The sequence below is a fragment of the Strigops habroptila genome, chromosome 8 (genome assembly GCF_004027225.2).
Source record: "Strigops habroptila isolate Jane chromosome 8, bStrHab1.2.pri, whole genome shotgun sequence".
NCBI classification, from domain to species: domain Eukaryota; kingdom Metazoa; phylum Chordata; class Aves; order Psittaciformes; family Psittacidae; genus Strigops; species Strigops habroptila.
Window position 1 is genome coordinate 55902620 of NC_044284.2, and position 22333 is coordinate 55924952.

Here is a 22333-nt window from a genome sequence, read left to right on the forward strand (position 1 = left end):
ACTGAACTTAGCCACTACAGATGGTTTAGAAATAGTGTTTCCTTCTACACCAACTTGTGGGATAAAAGAAAAGGAGGAGGCTCCTTACTGCCCATGAATGGCAATACCAAAAGACTTAAGCAACTTTCCAGTCTATGTATTTGGTCCCATGAAAGAACCTAGATGTTTCTTTTTCCTCTCTCTCTCTTTTCTGTTTTTAAAACTTCTGTTTCTGCAACTGCTTTTTTCCATAACCTTTGATTCTTCTCTAGAACAATTTAAACTAGAAACATAGCTGCTGATTCATGCAGTGATGAAACGCAGAAGGTCAAGCAAGGAATTCCTGTGAAACACAAGTGTCATTTATAAAGCGTATTGGAAAAAGAGATTGTTCTGTTCTCCATGCCCACTTTCAGTAAAGAAATATTAACTACAATTTACATATTTCAGAATAGGAATGGATGAATGCTCTATTCCAGCAAGCCACAAGAGAATGAAACACAAATATGTATTTTTAATTGTTCAATAATCAATGGAATTGTGTAACAGAAGTGGCAAACTTAGCCCAAATGACTGTTGCATCTTTTGTTCAAAAGTTAGAACAACTCTCATTATAGTAATATCTGCAAGACATTATCCTGGCAAGCAGTCATCTTCTGTGCAAATAAAGGTGATGAAATAAGGTCCAAATTAGAAAACCAAACAAGTCTGATTTCTAAATGTAACTATAATCATAGAATAATTAATTTCAATAGATTATGATCAACTGATAAGTAACTGAAGAAGAGAGAGGTCTTAATATAAAGGTAAGAAAATTTGTTGAGAACACTCAAAAGATGGAGAAAGAGGTAGAATCTAGAGCTTTTTAATTTCTTTACCCATCAGCAAAATGATGGTACCTAAGACATAGGATAGCTTTTATTATATTAAATCCTATCAAAATAACCGAACATTACCAAAGGAATATTCTGTATGAAAGCTGTAGTTCAAAAAAGTTCATATGAAATGCAAGCTTTTATTTTTCTGCATAATTTATTTTTAATATTTATGACATGAACGCTATTTTTAAAATAAGATTTTCATTAAGAACTGTAGTTTTTATCCCAGATAGTTCTAATGCATTTATACCTATATATGTACAATTAGTGTCACACAATATTATGGTCCTGCAATGCAAAACTGCAAAGACACATTCCTAGAATTATGTTTGCAAAATAGACTCAAAAGAAAAAACAAAAGAGGAAATAGATTGTTCAGATACTTTTTCCTGCACAGGAATAAGAAGTCATTTTGTGATGAAAACAAGGACAGTCCAATTCTCAGTGAACCTCAGCACAGCTTCATTGATCAGTTCAGAACAAGCATGAAGTTTTTAGTTCAAATAGATGTCAAGCAACGGAAGATTTGATACACAGAGATAAGGGTCTTCCTTGAAAGGAAAGCTGCTCCACTTACAGTCCAAAGAGTCTTACCTTGCTCTGTTTGCCTCTTTTGTCATGTCCCATGCCCAGGTTATGAAGTTCTGACTCAGATAGGAGACAATAGATTCAGCACAAAGCATTTGTGAGCAGAAAACGTTGGTTAGTACACTTTCATCATGGTGGAGGTAGATAGCAAGAAGCTTTCTCTGAAAAGACATGAGAAAAGATAAGTGAAAACTTCCTCAGGATATTTAGTAATTACAAATTACTGCTGCAGATTTGTGCATCAGTACAACCTACGGTGTTTATCAAAGGCGCCAAGTATCTCAACATTGACACACACGAGGAAAAACCCAGTAGATTTCAAGTCAAATGGCCCATCCCTCCAAAACTGTAAATCTTCTCAATGCTTCCTAAAATTTTATTTCAGGTATCAGAACATGATATATGGCATGACCATGAAAATAACAGCATTTGAATGAAAATCAAAAACCTTGTTAAGAGACTTAGCTTAATAAATGAGTGAACTTTTTTGTCTTGCTGCCCAATAGAGACATTTGGAACAATTCCCCAAGCAAGGAACACGCCTCTTAATGCAATAGCACCTCTGCTATGGAGACAGGCTGATAGAGTTGGGGTTGTTCAGCCTGAAGAAGAGAAGGCTCCAGGGAGACCTTAGAGCAGCTCCCAGTGCCTAAAGGGGCCAATAAGAAATCTGGAGAGGGGCTTTTAACAACGGAATGTAGTGATAGGACAAGGGGGAATGGCTTTAAACTGACATAAGGGAGATTGAGATGAGCTCTTAGGCAGAAGTTCTTCCCTGTGAGGGTGGTGAGGCGCTGGCACAGGGTGCCCAGAGAAGCTGTGGCTGCCCCATCCCTGGCAGTGTTCAAGGCCAGGCTGGACGGGGCTTGGAGCAACCTAGTCTAGTGGAAGGTGCCCCTGCCCATGGCAGGGGGGTTGGAACTGGGAGATCTTTCAGGTCGCTTCCAACCAAAACCATTCTGTGATTCTATATCAGGTATTCGGTGAACTATAAATACCATTCGGAAAATTACAACTTTCCAATCCCACAGACCCATATATATTACTTACTTTATTTCAAAATCCTACTTGAACATATTTGCTGAGATGGGATGAAATTTTGAGACAAGCTGTCTTTGTAAAAAATCCCTTATGGCTATCACCTCATATACTGGCTTTGGATAAAACTTAATGACTGTTTATAAAAAGAAGAATACATTTGAACATTAGAGTTTGGGAAAGGGATTAGTAATTTGCATTAATGTCTGTCTAATTTAATTTCAATGTTCTTCAGAACCACATATACATGTGCCAGGAAGGGCCATTAATAAGCCCAACATGCAGAGATCCATATAAGTGCAGCCAACAATGTTGACTGAAACTAAACTTGAAAATCCAGGGCACTGATGCACAATATCAAGCAATAAAACAGCATTTCTGTGGTGATATTTAATTTAAAAAGAAGAAAGAGGCAGGGGAAGATCAGGCACTGTCTGTTTTCGAGGATCAGCCATTCTGCATTTCAAAGCGTCGATCCCTGCAATATCCAGGTTACTGTGCTAGAATCTCGACTATTATATAGCAGTTGTAAGAGAGGGAGGGCAAAGATGTGTTTACTCAGTGATTAGGGCCTTAGAATAAGCCTCTAGCTCCTAGAGAGACAGCTCACCACTTATTCATTTGGACCAATTCACAAAGCCTAGAAAGATTAAACATCCATGCTGAGAAGACAAGCGAATGCAGACGGTGAAAAAGAAATAAAAATTCTTTAAAAACTCTGAGATGACTTCATTATTTTTTCCACAAGGAAACTTTAGGAAAGTGTTTAGTTAGAGAAAAACCCACATTGACCTCTCTCTAAACCCTTAATCTTTCCTTTGTGGTGGCACTGCTTTGTGGTAAGCGGATGGCTTTGCTCTCCTCTTTTCATGGGGAGCGGGTAGAAAAAAAGGCTCTTGAGAAACACTTTTACTTCCAAAGAAACAACCCCATGAAACTGTTAAATATGAGATTCCATACAACAGAATGTTTCAAAATATGTACAGTTTTAGGCTTAAAGATTTAGGGACAAATTTTAGTAAACAGAATAGGCACATTCACAATAGATGTTTACACTGAGCTACTTTACACGTGCATCAACATTTTTGTTGCATCAACAAATCTCACCACGCAAAGACTAAACTCGATCACATATAAAAGACTGTACTTGTGTCTAATAATTAATCCAAAATGTTAAGGTCAGGCACAGATATAACGCTAGGACAAATGAAAAGAAGTAGCAGGAGGAACTGAAGTGCTGAAACATGACTTTGAAAAAATCTTAGTGGAGGCCAGGAATATTTTTTCCTTGGAAAAAAGCATTATTGCAAAAGGCTCACAGCTTGGAATTTGATGCTGTTAGGGATTTTTTTGTGTGTTTTGCTTTGCACTGTTTTTTAATGATTTTTAATTTTATTTTTTTTTAACAAACCCGTGGTAGTATGTGTTTATAAGCAGGGTTTTGTTGGTTTTATTTCAAGTCTTTGAAAAATCAGAGTATATTCTAGGACTCTATGATGACTAATACTGGGAATTTTTCAGTCAGTACTAATAAAATAGGCTCACTAAACTCAACTGTAGTCTTGGCTGCCATAAAAGAAGCCTATTAATGGAGCACTAGTCTGTTCTGTATTGGATTTCTCAAAAATAAAATGACTCAGGGGTTATATACTTAGCATAAAATTTTAATCAAGGAAAAAAAAATATCTTTACAGGGAAGAACTTTTACTAGTCCCTGTGAAGGGATGAGATACTGAAAACGTTCCAAGTACTGAATAGCTGATGGACTTCCAAAGGCCTTATGACTTCAGGAACTTAAGCTATCAAGAGATGTATTTTTCAGAGTGTGTGGATGCTCAAAAACCAGGCAGTCATACACTGGAATTTTCAGAAGCCTGGATTTACAAACATACTTGGGAGTGTAAGTCTCATTAATGTCAGTAAGACTTAAGGTCTTCAAAGCTTGAAGCCTAAACTCGAGGTTTCATTTTATTTCAGAGGAAAAAGGGCCATGAGAAAGAGACGCTGTTTTCAGCATCTTGGCTATCTAAATGCTTTAAAAAATCCATATCTCTAGCACTTTTTTTTCTGCAATCTCTGTTGCATTCAGAATGCCTGAGACTCAGCCATACCTTTGCTCCCTTACATCATACTGACCACCGTGTATTTAGAATGAAGCACTGCAGCCCTCTCCTGCCTGATTTTGCTCTGTTGATGGAATATGCCAGGCACGTGGCACCCTGAAAGGAAATGTGGGCTCTAGACGAACACTACTGCAGCAGCGCAGCCCCCAAAAGGCACAGTCCTCCCAGCTGTAGCCTTGTACCATGAAACCTCTCTGCCATATCATTCGAAGTATAGCAGCCCGCTGCCACATAAACTGATGCACTTGACCAAGAGATCTAACATGCACTCCTACATAAGATAAACACATTAAAGATCTGTCCTATGTACCAAAATGACTATGGCATCCACTTTGCCATTTTTGCATTTTGGCACTCCAGAAAAGTTAATGCACTTTGTACAGAATTAGAAGAAATGAAAGAGAAGTTGTCACTGAGGCATAAAGAAACACAGATCTTCATCATGTTGAGAGACTAAATTGATAATCCCTGAGTAATGGGATATCCAAGCCAGTTGCTAATAACGTGAATAACTTAAGATACCTCAGAAGAACATGAACTTGAATTAGAATAGCAATACAGTCATAAGGGTCAGGAAAATCACAGACCTGAAAATGGTTATTTTTGAATTAGGTTTACAAGTTCAAGTAATGACTGAGACAAAAATGTTCACGATGTAACATCTTCTAGAGACATGAATGTTCTTTCAAGCTGGTAGGCTAATGAATCAAGATCTTAATTTTTCCTCTAGGTTTTATGTAGCGAGAGCTAATTCAAATGAACAAAGGGACACATTTGCACATCTTTAAGCCTTTGAAGTGTACAATTTGATCCACACGTCTAAGGTGATCTTGGAGATCATATGATCAGCCTCCTTGGACACAACTACATATTAATGCACAATCCTTTTTTCCCTAAGTAGAATGCAAACCTTCTCTAACACCAAAGTGATGCACCTTCAAACTTGCTCCACTTTGAAAAAGGATCAAAGGAATAGGGCAGATGGGGATTCATAGGAAGCCTTGTCTGTGTATTACACAGAACAGAACAAAACCTGCTGAAGATAAGCATTCTTAAATTCCCCTGCACAAGTGAAAAGAAAGGAGACAGACACCAAACACAGAGAGACACTAACACTGGGGCACTAACCAGCCTCTAGCCTTGTAGAAGAGGATCTGAACTAAACTGTACCCCACAGGTTCCTAAAATGAGAGTGAAATGATCCCAGTGATCTTCTGACCTAGTCTGTCATACAATACATGGCATAAGACATCCCTAAACTAATTCCTAATTTAATCTTCAGTAATTTTATCTTTCAGTAAAACATCCAGCCTCAAAAAACCATCAGTGACAGAAAATCCATATGAACCAAGCTGTTCAAGCGGCTAAATACTCTCCCAGGTAAAGGTGTGTTTTATTTTAAGCTTGATTTAGTCTACTTTCATCTTCCAACTATTTGATCCTATTATACTGTTGTATCTCTATTTCAATCAATTGAACTTGTAGTGATATCTTACATAACGGCAAAGAATATCTAGTAATTAAAACCAAACTCAAATAAGATCTACAAATCACAGGCTTCGAAAGAGAAAGAAAAGTAGAGTGTGGCAGCCAATGTCCAAAAAACATCCATTCTTTAATATCAGGTACAGAGGGTGCTGAAGAATGCTGAAGAGACCCATATCCAGGTCTAACCTTTCAGATACAAAAGATAAAGCTATTTTTCAGGTATGAAGAACAAAGGGTGTGTAGGCACACAGTGAGACTACTAAGCTGGTATGGTGTAGCAAAATTTCTAAGCAATAGTTATCCACAAGTTCAGAATTAATTTAAGAATGAAAGGACAGAACTGCTAACACACACACCAGGCAGGACTGGAAAAAAAATGTAGGTGACTATCATGGGACTTAACTCAAATTTATGTACTACAGTGTAGCTGCTTTACTCTTCATGGGAACCTAGAGTTCTACCTCTGTACCTGTCCTCTACAGTTTCAACCAGACCATGCAGTAAAGTAGTAACTTCTCCATCTAGCAACCCTCAGACAACTCAACTACAGGTGCATTTTCAAAGCACATCTAGGATTCACAATATGATCAAGCCCCTTATGAAATGTAGGAGTAGCAATTTGACTTGATTTGAAACATGCCTGGACTCAAAGTACAAGGTGGTGGTGAAGCTGTGCTCCTTGGCATCAGTCTGCATTATTTAGGGAATAAACGGGGAAAAAAAGATGACAAAGACTAAATCAAAAAGCTGTCCTGCAATTGGGATTCAGAACAACCTCTCTCCTCCACTCAAGTTAGCAACTAAAGGACAGACTTCAAATTTCTCTTCTAAGACAAGACAACCGGAGAGTAATCAATGCTGTTTCTGTAATGTGCTCTATCAGAATAATTATCTCTATGAATCTTTTCTCTGTATTGAGTTCAGCTTGAACTTAATTAACTGAAATAATTACAAGGGGCAGTTTTCTAAGTTACACAGATAAAAATGATACTACAGAAAGCTCTGTATGAAGGAATAGTCTGCTACCAAAAAAAAAAAAAAAGCTTTTATTTGAATGTGGCAGGAGCATACTTTCTTCTAGGTATTCAGGAAATAAAGTACCCATATGTGAGAGGGATGGTGCTGCCACTAAATTGAACCTAAAAGACAGAACTCAAGAAGGAGAAAAACATGGTTCATTTTTCAGTATGAAGGAATATATATTGAGGTGACAACATCAATCTGTGCTAAGAGAGATGTTTCACATATTTATTAAAAGTCAGTGGACAGAAAGGTTGAGAGAGGAGCAGGAGGTGATCTGACAGAGGTATATAAAGATAAGAGCTCCTGAAAAGGTAAAGCAGATGTCTTTATTCTTTCTTATAATAAAAGAGTAGCGACCACCTATAAAAATGAAAAGGCAAACAAGCTCTAATAAAAGAAAATACTTTAGTATTATTCAAGTAAATAGCTCAGTGAGATTCAATATAGTGATTCAGATCCTGTATTAATAACAGCACTGCCCTAAGTTAGGATAAACTCCCTGATGTTTCAGAACACAAGGTACCCACAAACTGCTTCCAGTCACACAGAAACCTCCCCCAAAACATCTTGTTTAAAACCGTCCATTGTAAGATTTCTTCCATGGCATGAGGTCTAGCTATTTCTATGATAGTCTAGCTACTTGAGCAAGACTAAGCTTGCTCTTCATAAACTAATGTAACACAGAAATGTTTCTTTCCAATTGGCACAATAAGTAGAGAAGGACTTGCACGAAGGAACTTGTTAATTTAATAAACCTCCATCTCTTTCTCTCTCCTCCTGACCCAATTTAAAAAATACTAAGGAAAATATTTTCTTGTGTTATATATACAATAAGCCTTGGAAACAAACACAAATGCCCTGAACTATCAGGCTGCAGGAGGTAGCTGGGGATTTCATTGCCAAGGACACCGGTTGTAAAAAGCGAAGCTCTATATGTTGGCTATTGTATTTTTGTGCTAAAGAGATATACAGGTTTTAAACTAGACCTACATTGAACATCATCCCATCTCTCCTACTTAAAAGTAGCAGTTCCTCTAAAGGAAAAAAGATACCCATCATGAATGTTAATCTTAAGTATCTAAAGATTTGAAATGAGAAGCTACAATAATAAAAGCTAAGAAAAACATAGCCAACAGACAAACATCTAAATTTTTTTACAAGGTATATCTTTTTCAAGTAATTTTTTCTTAAAAAATGATGAATTACCATCCTTTGCAACACATGAAAAGACATTAAAACTTAACAGAGCAACATGAACTTTCTTCAAAAGAATTTTAACCCATAACATGTTTTAAAACACATATTTTTACATAAGTTAATTTTCTTAAAATAAACCAAATTAAAATATTTCTGCAAAAAGGCTTCAAGTTCATATATAATAGGAATATTTTTGAGGGAAAAAGTATCCACAGTACAGATTAAATTATAGCTGATGGCTGTCTCACTAGACCTAACTATAGAATGCACCTTCTGCTCTGGACAGCACTGAGAATTTGTCAAGAATAGGCTAAGATCTCTGAGCACTCAAGCTGCCAAGTGCTCTCAAATTAAATCAGTTTGAAGCGGTTTTCATTAAGATGGATTGAGTGTGGCATCGTGAGAAACACTCTATCAAATGTAGTGTTTTACTTAGTGATTAAGTATATACCAGTTGATGAAGCTACTCAAATCCTTCGTAATCCCACCACTCCAATAAACATTTAATGAGTATATAAGTTCAAAAAGCCTAGCAGAGGATTTAAACCTTCAATCTTGTTTTTATTTACTCTTGGAACTCAATTTCTCACTTCAAGTGAAGAATGCTGGTGCCTGAAGCTCATCTGTTGCCCTGGTAAAATTAAGTGCCCTCCATAGTATAAATTAGAAGACAAGACATACAGGTTGCAATTTCTTCTAAGCTTTTTTCTTATACTGATATACATATTGAATTACTTTATGAAGTGCAATTATAAAAAACATCATGTATCCCTTTCCTCAATTATGAATTCCAGGAGGCAGTATGGAGAAAGACCCACCTTGTAATAGGAAAAAAAAAAAGGGGTAAAACTAAATGGTATTTATATATTCTCATACCTTTGTTTAAAGTCAGAATGTTACAATAAAAATAATGCCATTTCAGAGAGTAGTTGGGAGGGAGAGCTTTCAAAAATTAGGCAATATTTGGAAAAAAATAATTAAGAAAAAAGCCACAAAAAGAATACTCTCCTGAATATATAAATTTATCCTGAGGAGGAACTGGTCTGAATACATTCTAAAATAAAATTTTAGAAAGTTACATGATTTTCAGATGTGCTATGTAAGCAGTATAAGAAGTACTTTAAGTACTTGTTATTATAAGTATGTAAGTAACTGCACTGCATTACTTTCAGATTTATAGGAATAAAAAACACTTATGAAAGCTCCTAATGGGCTCTTGTCCATTATTATACCAATACACTGCCAACCGTTTCTGATAATATGACACAAAGCAAACTTCCTAACTCAAACACTTGTCTTGTTGAATTAATATGATTTCTCTGAAATCAGCATTAAGGTCTACTTTAATAGTTGCTGCAAATTAATATTTTGTCACTGAATTATGTGTCTATTTATGCTCTGAAATCTGCACACAGACATGAAAATATTCACTGAATTTCAAGTGTGTGCACAACATGTTACATATGTGTTAACTTAAGCTATATAGTGTAGATTCATAATAGTGCACACTTACCAGAACAGTGCCTAATATAACTATTTCTGCTAACATGAATAAGCACAGGCAGCCAAAACATGCTTCATTTTAAAATTAAATAGCTATCACAACAACAAAAAGTAAATTTAAACAGCATGATTTTCTTGTTTGTGTTTCAGCTTTCTCTATGCTCAATTATGCAGGGGTTTAGGTTTCTCTGTAGTGAATCAAGTCACCAAAACTTAAATAAACTATCCCTATTCTAGTTTTATTAAAATACTGATTTGAAAACTGTGCATGGAATAACAGAAACTTGAGATGTCTGGCTGGATGTACAGGAAAACTAAATAACCAAACCTTAGTACTGGAATTTACTTGGCAGCTAAAGGGGGAAAGGGGGGGGGGGGAAAAGCACACTGTATTTCAGAGACCTTTCAATTCAAATTTACAATTTCATTAGTCACCCTTCAAAGGAGTTACCAACACACAGTGTTGAACTTATCAACCACAAGACTCGCAAGCCAGTGTTATCTGGTGCTAGGACACCATTATTTCGGGAAGAAAAGGGGCTGGGGGTGAAGGGGGAAGAAAAAGAAATAGCTCTGATGACTAAAGGATTCCAATAAAAACACAGTCTGAATGATTAGGAATGGTAAGTTATTCACTGTAATTTCAACAACAACCACGGTAAGTATTTGAGTCAGTCAACTAAATGAGTGTAACTCTTCACAAACAATAAAAGCTAGATAACTCCAAAATGTAGTAATCTTTTTAAAAATAAAGACAAAATGTTTACAGCAATTTCCATTTCTCCCCTATATTAAATAAAGCAGTTTTAATACACACTTACATCTCTAGCTTTCCCATAGAAGGCTTCTTGAAAAGCAGCCTCTAATGATCCAATAAAATAAACTGGATGGCAGTCACCGTATCTATTTGAGATAAAATTTAAAATTAATAAAAAAATTTAAGAATATGCAGTTTCAATATTCTACCTCTTCATATATTCTGTAAATATAATGCATTGGCTAAAACTTTAGAAAGATTAAGTACTACACTTTTAAAGGACAAAAGGGAAATACACCGAAGTGATCTGTCTCCCAGTATTCAAAAGCCTTAAGTAACTGACTACTTACCACCTTACAAATTTTATCATAAAAACTTTGTTTACATACTTAGACACCTTAAGTTCTATATAATTTTTCAATCGCTACTTATTTTCTCTTTTTATTGCATTCTTAGAGGTTAATTGAAGCTTTTCTTGTATTACACACTCATGCGTCTCACATATATAAATGAACATTTCATCACAGAGCAGTGAAAACAGAAGGCACAAACTTTGCAGTGCATTAGTTTGCAGCTCCTACCTGTCTGATAAACATGGCGACTGTTTAACAATGTATGACTTGGTGGTATAAAGCTTTTTTTTTAAAAAGCAGCATTTCTGTATTGTTTTAAAAGTAGAGATTTATCCAACCACTTCATATTGGCAAAACCCTTACTGCAACTTTGTATATCTTTTTCAATATTAATTGGCTTCAGCTTTTCTGTTCCCGTCTATTATCTTAAAATTAATATATATAATCAGAGTCTTTATCATCCTTCTGGACCCTTACATGATTAAGTAATGATATTAATTAGTGGCAAATTAAACACAGCAAGAAACCGTCACTCTAACTTGGACTGAGAAATAATCTTTATTTCAGAAACAGTTCTAACAAAGTTAAGCTTAAAATAAACTAGATTAGGAATTGATTTATTTTTATTTTCATTATTTACTAATTTTTACTTCGTTTGTAACAAGAATTGAAGGGTTAACAGGCTAACCTTACCTTGAAGAAAACTCTGCTGTAAATTGTAATAAGGCATCCCCTTCATTTTCAGCATTCTCTGGCACTTAAAAAAAAAAAAAAATAAAAGAAAAGCATAAAATATATGCAACATTATGGAGACAGATTTTAATATGCAAGCTCATTTGCTTCATAGATTTTTCTTTATGTCGAAAGCTTACTGAAGTGGTTACCAAGACACCATATAAATTTCATGAACGACTATTGACTATGAACCTCTGGAAAGACATGAAATTTCCATACACTGTCATGAGTATATTCAGGCTTTCCAAACAGTAAAATCCTCAGGTCCAGTGTAATGTATCACTTGTTCAGAGTTAACACTCTGGACTTAATTTAATACATTAAAACGAATGGACTGGCTTGAAAGGCTTGACCCACTATATTGCTAGTTATTTTTCTTTTTTCTTTTTTCTTTTTTTAAACTCCCTATACATAATTTTAAAAAGTTTTCCATATTATTACATATATTTGCTGTCAAGAAACTTCTAACACTAATGCAAGTCTGAAGTAAAGAAAGAGTATATAGAATTTCATATAGGAAAGAACTGAGGGCTCCTGTCAATCCTTTTCATAATTTAAGGGCAAATAATCACTGAGTAATTTGTTTAATATAAATAACTAAAAATATTAATCACTACAATATGTTTAAGCTAAAACCTTTAGAATTTTCCTAACAGGAAAGTGGAAATCTAGTTATCTACAGGAACATTTGGCTAGAGATCATCATTTCTCTGAGTTTAATTATTATCCGACTAAAAAAAAAACCCCCATACAGTTAAAAATCTTCCTCCATTGGGAGATGTTTTCATAGTTGCCAATTATGTCTGCAGTACAGTTATCTGATACATCCACTGGAATAATTCTAACATTCCTATCAAAAGGCACTTTTCCTGTTTCATGTTATAAAGACCCATCATAACTCTCTGCCTTCACTACTGCTGTAAAATCACCAGTTAATTGTAAATTAACTATTAGCTCTTACTCATTGGTGATTTCCTCAAGGCAGATGATGCTACTCCAAACATTTCTCCATCATCAACTCCAAACTCTGTAGCATCTTCAAAGTCATCTCCATCACTGTCACTAACCATATGAACATCTGTGCACTGCTATATAAAAACAAAAAAATCAACCATCAAATCTATTAGAGACATCATCAAATGAAATACATGAAATACAGTGAAAAATACTTACATGTTTCTATAAAAACACTTGATATGCTGCATTTTATTTTACCATTTTATACAAATTATGAGATTGCTTTTTATAAATAAGACCTCATTTTTAACAGAAATCTGGTTGACAGAGCAATATTATGTGACAAAATGCATTACTAAATAACTAAGAAACTGTCTCTCAACTGTATACACATAGCTGAGCAAACTTTATCCAAAGTTTATGTTTTTTTCCCTCTACTACAGCTGGTTTGATTGCATAAGAAAGAGTGAGAAAAGCCACACTATCAATAATTTGAGACATACAATCTACTTCTGCAATACTTGCATGGTGGCGGACACTCCTTGGAAAGACACCTGTCTATCCTATTTTAATCTGTGCCTCCAACTCCCAATGTCAGATCTTTTGGATTTCATGTCCTCTGAAACATAATAGCTCAGGAAAACCTTGGCTTAAACTATTCAGCATGAACTTATCTCCAATTCTACTTCATTTCATGAATGACTATTCCAGCTGCACTTGACAGTGAACTACACGAATCTACATGAATATCTGAAAGTGCAACAAAATGTATTATGGAATGTGAGATTTCAGCTCTAGTGTGCAAGGGACAAGAGAAGCAAAGAGCTCCAAACATGTTGGATCTCTCTCTACAACAGCTACACATAAAGAACTTCAAATAAAGACCTTTTACTGAATGATCTAGCCATCAAGAAAGTTCTACAGGGTGAACAAAGTCAGTAAAATCATTCTGAAAGAATGAAGAAAAGCAGCAACGATACATAGACATGCTGTGAGATCCCAGGAGAAAACAATAAACCTCTATTTAACCTGCTAAGTTTTTCAGGTATAGCTAGAACATCACTGTCTGACCATCCTCTAACTTTTAACGCTACCCAATAGCATATATGCAGGCCTGCATCTTGACTGTACCTCACAGCCGTGTCTTGTCGACTTAAATGAGCTGAACAGATTGAAACATCCTTTTCATGCAGCAAGATAAACCTTATGTACTACGGTTCTCTAAACAAAATGGTAAGAAAAGTGTGTAGAAAATGGGAAACTGCTCATACTAAATTCATTTTGTGGAAGAACAAAGGCATTGGAAACTTTAACCCAAACTTTCAATACTTAGAAACAACAATACAAACTGCAAACATCTCTTTCTGGTATTATAAGAAATAAATGTTTCAACCTTCTACTTAATTTGGAGCATTTTTCAATGCTTACTGTGCTTGTTTACTTCGGTTTTTGTCTTTTTCTTTAATGACTCATTTACCCCGCTCCTTACTTTGTCACAATTATGTGTTATAGGAATTGTATATTGATTCTTTTATGATGCAATTCTACTGACAATAGAAGGAACAGTGACCACGCAAAATGAGCTTTCCCTGCTTCTTTCTAGAGTATACTGGTAATAAAGAGTTGGTGTTCTTACCTCCTCTGACTGTTCCCTTGTTTGTACAGGTGAAGATCTCCTTCCAACTGTAAGTCGATGGCAAGGAAAAGTCAGTCCCGATACAGCTAGAGTCATCTACAAACAAAGCAATGACCATTTATTAAAGCATAGTCTCAATTGAAGGCTGGGGGTTTTTTTGTTTTAAAGATGTTCAGAGATTCAAACTGCAGACTGCTGCAGAAGACTGGATTAATTATACAAACTTGAAAAAGGAAGCCTGAAAAATTAGTGATTTCTTACATAAAAATATTCGAAGACAAAACAATTGAGTTTTACAGGTGTGTATGCACAGAGTATAAAAACAAGCTAAATGGAACTGCAACCTCAAAACTGACTTGAATTGTTATTTTCTCTTACATCAGTACTGAAGTTTGAACCATCATTTATATGTGGTAACTTTTACAGTTGTATGCTTTGATAAAGTGAATGTAAATTTTTCCTTTCTAATCAATAAGCAAATGTTAAAGTGAAAATGATAGGTACTGATACAACTAATTAAAAACAGTTTTCACCCTGACAAAAAATATTACCTTGAAAGAACACTATCACCAAACATTGTACAAGACACAATTACAATGGCTACTAAAACAAACATTTCATCTCCGTCTTGGTCATTATTAATGTCAAAGGCACATGCCATGTTTCTCATACAAACAAGAACACACATAAACCCAACAGCACTAGCAAAATTGCAGTCAGCATATACAGGATAGGTGCTTGTTAACCAGTTCCACCAGAAACAGCACTTTTGCGTGTTGCTGTATGCCTAAATCTCAACTTTTTAAAACTAACAAGACAGAAAATGGAAAAAAGCATAATTTAGGGCAGGTTGAACTGGATAATCTTTAAGGTCCCTTCCAACACTAACCATTCTATGATTTGAAAGACAAGATTATTCAATGCCGGCAAACACAAAACTATTACATTTGAAAATCTGGTCCTACATTGCATTTAAAAATGTACTTTCAATATGATTAAAAATGAGAATTGTCCACCCTATGATCAGAGCTATCTGTGCCACTGTTACATTTCAAGCACCGCTCACACCTTTCTTTACACAGCGTAAGTGTACACCCGGCCTTCCACCCCTTCTGGAAAGCCCAACAGTCCTGGTCACGCAAGGATGATGACCACAAGTCGGATGTTCAGAAGCATCCAAACCCTATCTTCATAATACATGGACTAAACTTAGAATGTGAATAGGTCTTAAATAAAATAGCTGATTCATTTTGGCAATGACAAAATATCTGATGCTGAACAATTCTTAGTGACATGGAGAAAGATAGTTCTGGCTGTATGTTTAAAATACTGTTTCTAATGGTTCCTTCAGAAGAAACACAGAGAGGACACAAAAAGATTTTCTAGATACTATAAAAGTTGTTATTATTTTTGCAGGGCACAGAATAGAGAGACTTACATTACGTATTTCAGACATACAGCATCCTCCTAATTAGACTGCAGAAACATTAAGGTAAAATAAATTGCAATCACCTTCAACAAAAATCCAAGAATAAATCATAAGCCTTACACTTCATTTACTACCATAAGCACTGAAAATACCCCATTTATTTTTATACATAATTCAGAATGACTTTACCACTTGTCTGCTAGAACTCACAAAGATTTAATTTGCTGCAGGTTGAAGCAGGCTGATTAGGCAGGCTGGTTACCAAATGAATGTTAACCTGTCTGAACTAGCCTACTGTCACATTCTCATGGCAAGGTTAAACAGAAGTTTAGCTGCACAAAAAGCCCAGCTATCATCTTAAAGGAAGTGAGCAATAATACTCTGGAGCAAATGAAATATTAAAGACGACATACAGGTCAAGACCAATTACCTATAAAACTCCTGTGACAAGAGCATAAGAACTGTATTCTCTGTACAGAATAATCCACCAGTTTAATTAGTATTTTTATAAGCTTTTAATAATAAACAAAACCCAACTGTTCTAAAACCTGAAACTTTGCCCTGTACTTACCACACTATATAAAATACTAGTAAAACATACACACACGCACACTAACCACACACAGACTGAAGTTCTCTATCTAACAGCATCAAATACTCTGACAGATGCCTGGAAAGGCTCCCGATATCTTTTACATACACATTAAAGAAAGAGTGGTAAGATCAAGCAAGCAGTTATTATGCTGCTTCATCACTTGGCCCAATAGCAGGGTGTTGCAATTCCAATTTGCAACCCTATATTATAGTGTCAAAGCGTCTCTCAAAAATGAGCTAACAGCAGAAGGGGTTCAACATCAGAGCACATTTCATCCTACTCTCCAGACAGTTGCTGGAATGTTGGGGTTTTTGTGCACATTTTTGTGAGAAATCACCCTCCCCTTTAGCATTTTTTTTTTTTTTTAAGAAGGTTTTTTTTCATAAAGAAAAGGCTAGGACAAATAGAAGCTCTGCCTTTCATTTCAAAATTATCTAGCAGCATGAACATTTCTCTAGAATTAAGTTGCCTTCATTCTAAGATAAAGGAGAGAGAACTCTCTCAAGAGAGACTCTTGTACCTGGAAGCTTAAGCTTATTATTTTGGAAATAATAAAACTAAACACTAAGCAAAAGATTACTCGGCACCAATAATGAGCTAGAGAGAGATTCGGAAATAAATATACATAAAAGCAAAAATAAATAAGGTTAGTCCATTTTTCTAGGCAGTAAATGTACACATGTGCAAACCCTTACTCAAAAGGTCTCGGAGATGAAAGGTACATGAGTCGGAAAGTGAAACAGAATCAGAAATAGGCAAAACAACTTGCAAGAAGTAACTCTAGGTGATACTGAAAAGCCAGATATTCTGCCCAACAGTGTGTACAGACTACTCCTGCCTGTTTAAAGTTTAAGTCATCTCCTATTTGGCTTCCTATTTTAAACAGTTGTTTTATCGTCCTTCTTCTTAAGGAGAAGGACAATAAAAATGAAGCCTTGAAACGTCCCAGGGAAAGTTGCAGCAGGAGAATCCTTTTAGGAGACAGTAGAAATATTGAACAGATTGCTACTGATATGCAAAAAAGTAATGGTAAAACCTGGACTAAAAGTGTACAAAGGATACTTGAAATACATTTTAACTGAAAGAAAGACTGCTACCAAACCTTACAATTTAGAGAGATAAAAGAAGAGTTTAATGCTCACTTGTGCTTTCCAACAGTAAGACACTGAATTTATTTGTAAATGTTCAGTGTAAGATGATTTGCATTTCAATTGCCAGCATTAATAATTGCGGATGAAGTTAGGCAACATCTTTTCTGATCTGAATGTGCAGGATTCTTTGCCAATAACTTCCCAGGTCAACCTAGAAATATTTGCCAAATCTGGAGTAAGACCAGCTGTTTTAAACAACAGATTCTTCTTCCTGTTAGGAAATACAATTTTTATGTAGAAGCTTCTATTATATCTTTTAGAACAATCTAAAAAGACTATTTTTTCAAATATTTCATGATACAAGTATGCCTGCAGCAGGGAAAGAAATAACTGAGAACATGTAACTCCAGAGTGCTGCCATCACATTCTCAGAATAATAGGAAAAAATTACGAGTCCATTAATCTCACAAGCTTGCAATCTTCTAGAATTTGTTGGCACAACTGAACTCCCACTTTTGCAGACTTTGAAACTATAAAGGGAGGAGCAAACTCAGTCTCTTGTACCAGTCCAGAGGTATTTAATCAAGACACTGAAGATGACAAAGATAAAACCATAGTAAGATCATGAAGGAATCATACCAGCAGAGAACTGCAGCTGTGGTTCTCTCTGCACTGAGAAATGCTGATACAAAATTATAAGCTCGGTGTACTGCACCAGGAAAGTAGTAACTGGATATGACAAATTGGTCTTATGCTTGGCCACACACTGATGGAGAAAAACAGCACTTCAAAAGAGCTTCTAATGGCAACCGTATCTAATGAGGAAAGTATGAAGGCAAGCTCCAAGAGCTTTCTAATACTTTATAGAATGTACTTGGACATCCAAAGTGGCCAGCTGAAAGCAATAACCTGTAAAGAACTGGACCTTCTTCCTCTTCGTCAACTATCACAGTCATTTTGGAAATGCTCACTCTTTGCTTCATATAAATACAGACACAAGTCTCTCCAGCAATCCAGTAATCTGAATACAGCTAAGACATCTCTTCTTGCCAGTAAGCTGCCTGTATTTAAGTCAGCACATACTTTAGGAAACAAATTATGGTAGGAAAACAGGCAAGCTCTTAAAGCACACCATTTACAGACTTATCCATTTTGTCTGCTATTATCCTCTTGGTATTTATTGTTGTAAAGTATGGTCTTTCCAGAGGGATGAGATGGAAAATGACCTGCCAAAAGAGTCAACTATCTTTAGTAGAACAGCTTCCATATCAGCAAGGTCTGGAGCAAATCAAACTCCCTACTGCTGTCATCAGCAGCAGGAAAACTTCCCCAGGAACTCCAGCGTTTCTCAGGACAAGTCTGCAAAACATGTCACCTCGCAGAAGACAAGAGCTACAGATACGTAATGGACCTTCTCTGGCATGACGTGAGAGGCTGCGCTGCTCACAGGGTACTTGTCATCAAGGGGTTCCTCTTCTCTAAAAGGATGTAGCTTTTTTTAACAAGAAGCATTGAAAACAAGCAAGCATAAGTGATAATGTTTAGGGAAAGTAGGAATATTGATGTATTTTGTGCTGTTTCTTAAGTATTTGATTGCTATGAGAGAGTGAGAGTTTTGAGGCTTTGAAGCGTGGGGGAGTTCTGTTTATTTGATTTGCTTTAATGTACATTAACACATCTATCTAAACATATAGGCTCTTACCACTATTCCTGCTAACCAAGGCAAGTTATTAAATGTAGCCCTTCAGTGGTATTACCTGGTACTATGTCAGTTTAAAAAAAATAGCTTTTAACTGTTTAAAAGGCCACTTTAAATGAGAAACAATTTCAGTTACCCTGTAACAGGGTAACTAGCTTTATTGTTTGAGCTACTCATATGAAAAATTCTTTCCAACTTCCTGGAGTGGTATTTGTCCAGGGCAAAGTATTTTCTTTTCCAATACATTTTTTGGACATAAACTTTGATCATTTGCTCTCAGAAATTCAAAGGTCAAACTATAAATCTTACAAAGCATCAGAAAAAAATCCACAGAACACTTGATCCATACTCAAAGGAGAGGAGTCTATCAATGATGCCAGATTTCACTTGCTCATGCACTGCAAGTGAAGCAACAGGCATTATCTGACAACGGCAAACTTAAACCAGAATAAAAACCTTGCAGTGGACATACTTGTTGTATTTTTAGTAAAAAGTAGAAAGATCATAAAAAGAAATGCAATTGCTGTATCACTTGACTGCTATGAATCAGTCAAATTATTCAATTAGCTGTAATAGCTTGTATTACAGAATTAGCTTGTAATACAGAATTATGCTTGGCTGTACATAATCCGCTTCAATAGAAAGCTAAATGGAGGAATTCTCATTGTGGGATTTCCTCCTGAGGTAAAAGAAAATAATCCATGTTTTCTGCCTTTAATACTCAGAGATAAGGTAAGCAAACAAAATCCTGGTTTACAAAAAAAAGAGCATGTTTTCTGATACTTGACTCTCCTTCATAAATCTCCCATAAAAAGCAGACTAATTCCCAGTCCTACTCAAGGTCAGCTAGTAGTATCTTAGTCAAAAGAAATAATAACCTTAATAACCTGCCTTCCAGTTCTAGCATCCTGAAAAATAGGTGAAATTATAGTTCCAGCTTTCCAGCTGCACTCACTAGCATAGCTGGATGGAAGAAGCCACAAAGACAGCTTCCCAAAGATGTCACTCCATGTGTAATTGCCAAGGCGATATACACTTTCTAATGCCTCCTTTCAGACTCTACAATGTTGAACAGGTAGGATTAAAACTTGCATATATTCAAATGTGGGGGTGGGTGAGTTTAGCATACAAAGTGCATAATTTAGCCTTTTAGTTTTTATCATCTGAAGCAGTTAAGGAACACTCACATTACCTTATCCCAAATCTTTCAAGATAGCATCTCTGTTTGCTGTAGCTCTTATAATTAGCCCAAGGCAATGAGGTGATCCCTCCAGCACAGTGCCTTTCCCATCCATCCCTCTGTAATGCAGTATCTTTAGCGCACCACATCCAATCAATTCCAGAATTATACTTAACATTCTAGGTATCTATTTATTTTGGTGAGGACTGACGGTGCCTGTTTTCCCCTTGTTGAGAAAGAGGAAAAAAAAAAATCAAGCCTACGGAGTATCTGTGCTGAAAATAAATCTGCTGTTAGCACATGTTGCAATATGGAGTTTGGCTAGATAAACAACCTCCACAAGTCAGTAACTGCAGTAGCTCTTGTCTCAATATTAGAGAATGTTTTATGCCTTCACTGTCACCACTGTAAAATCAGTGCTCTGCTTAGGAAGAAAAGGTTATCTCCAGAAAAATATGCCCAAAAAATTATTACTCGCCCTGTGAAGTCAAGTTTCGATAGAGATTATACAAACATCTTGAAACCCAAAAAGCTTTGGTTTGCACTGGAAACAACAGCACTATGCAAGTAACAATCAGATATTATTAAAAACATTGTAAAGTCATTGTGAGTAAAAAGTTATCTAATTAATTAAGAACAGAAGTTCATGCTAAGCTTGAAGAGTCTTTGATTCAGAGCTGTTTTACCAAGGGGAATTCTACCACAACTAAACACTTCTAACCACCCTTGATAATTATTATTGCAATACATACCAACTATGAAACCTATGTATTTGTGGCTACTATTTAGTACTTTCGCCATAACTAGCTTGCCAATATTAGCTAGCTGCAGTTTCTTGTTAGAAATAAATATATTAACAAACATGGAAATGATATCCCAAAACAATATTTATAAATCAGGAGATGATCAGCTGAACAAAAGCTCTTTCTAGAGGTTGCACTGCAGGCTGAACACATGAGGAGATTTATAATCCCCATATAGCACACAAAAAATTCTTAATCAGAAATGAACGCACTGTTGCCTACAGACTGCAACCTAGTCCTGGTTCAAATACTCCATGTGACAGCACTTTCACTGTGCTCAAAATGTGAGTTGTTTAGCTTTTTCATTTACTGGTTTACTCACTGATACATGGCTAATGTATAAAGAAACAAACATGCCATGCTCAATTATTCAAAATAACCTAAGACAGAGGTACCCGCTGCAAAATACTCAGCGACTGCAGGTGTCTCCGCTGTGAAAATTTCACTACCATATAATTTGATCCTTTTACTTGTTGGAGTAATTACTATGATGCTTTTCACCCCTCATCAGGTAAAAGAAGGAGTAAGGATAGAGAGGCGAGGGAGGAGCTCTATGAAGCATTTCAGTTTTCATACTAAACTTACAATTCTGTTATCTGACTTTTTATTAAAGCCTAAGCTAATTCCCTGAGTATGATAAATTACAATGACATTACAGATATCTGTCTGTATGAACGCATTTCATTGAAGCTGGGAAGGGGGGGGAAATGGTCTTTTTTGAAGACAACTATATGAAGTTTGAGAAGGAGGAAAAAGTTTGAGAGGAACATTTCTGTCCTAGTTTTTCTATTACACTCCATATGCATATGGTACTACTAGCTGAGTTCAGATACAAGGCATATTAGGGGTCAAATGCTTTCATAGGCCAAGTGTACCAAGGGTAGTATTGTAATAAACAATACAAAACAATCCATTTTCTACATCTTGGCTGAATGGCATGGCTCCTGCAAAGGAGCTTTCCATATCTTCCAGGTTCAGTCCATTCTCTATCCTTTCAGCCAGGGTAGGTAACGTTGTGATAAAAGAGAAATTCTCTCGCTTCTTAGTCTAGACAGACTTCAGTTTAGATGTCTGCACGGCATATTCATCATTGCTAATCTCCTCTTCTTGATGGGCTGATCTCAGAAAAATTCAAACAAGTTAATTTCTCCCAGCCTACCAAGATGTCATCTATCCCTCCTCACTAGACAAATTAAGTTCCCTGTTCAAAAAGATTATCATATTAACTGTGCAGAACAGGAAATCAGAGAGAAATACTTTTTCAGCAAGGCAGGGGGGTTG

At 35.9% G+C, this 22333-nt stretch overlaps 1 protein-coding gene across 2 annotated transcripts in view; it reads right to left on the minus strand.

Annotated features, from left to right (window-relative positions):
* FAF1 (Fas associated factor 1) overlaps positions 1-22333 on the minus strand; it is a 170009-nt gene that overhangs the window by 45340 nt on the left and 102336 nt on the right. For both annotated transcript variants that reach the window (XM_030496205.1, XM_030496206.1), the window contains exons 9-13: positions 14256-14351; positions 12624-12750; positions 11621-11684; positions 10639-10720; positions 1452-1606 (exon numbers count right to left, since the gene is read on the minus strand). In XM_030496205.1, coding sequence (XP_030352065.1) covers positions 1452-1606; positions 10639-10720; positions 11621-11684; positions 12624-12750; positions 14256-14351 — 524 coding nt within the window. The remainder of the gene's footprint in view (positions 1-1451; positions 1607-10638; positions 10721-11620; positions 11685-12623; positions 12751-14255; positions 14352-22333) is intronic.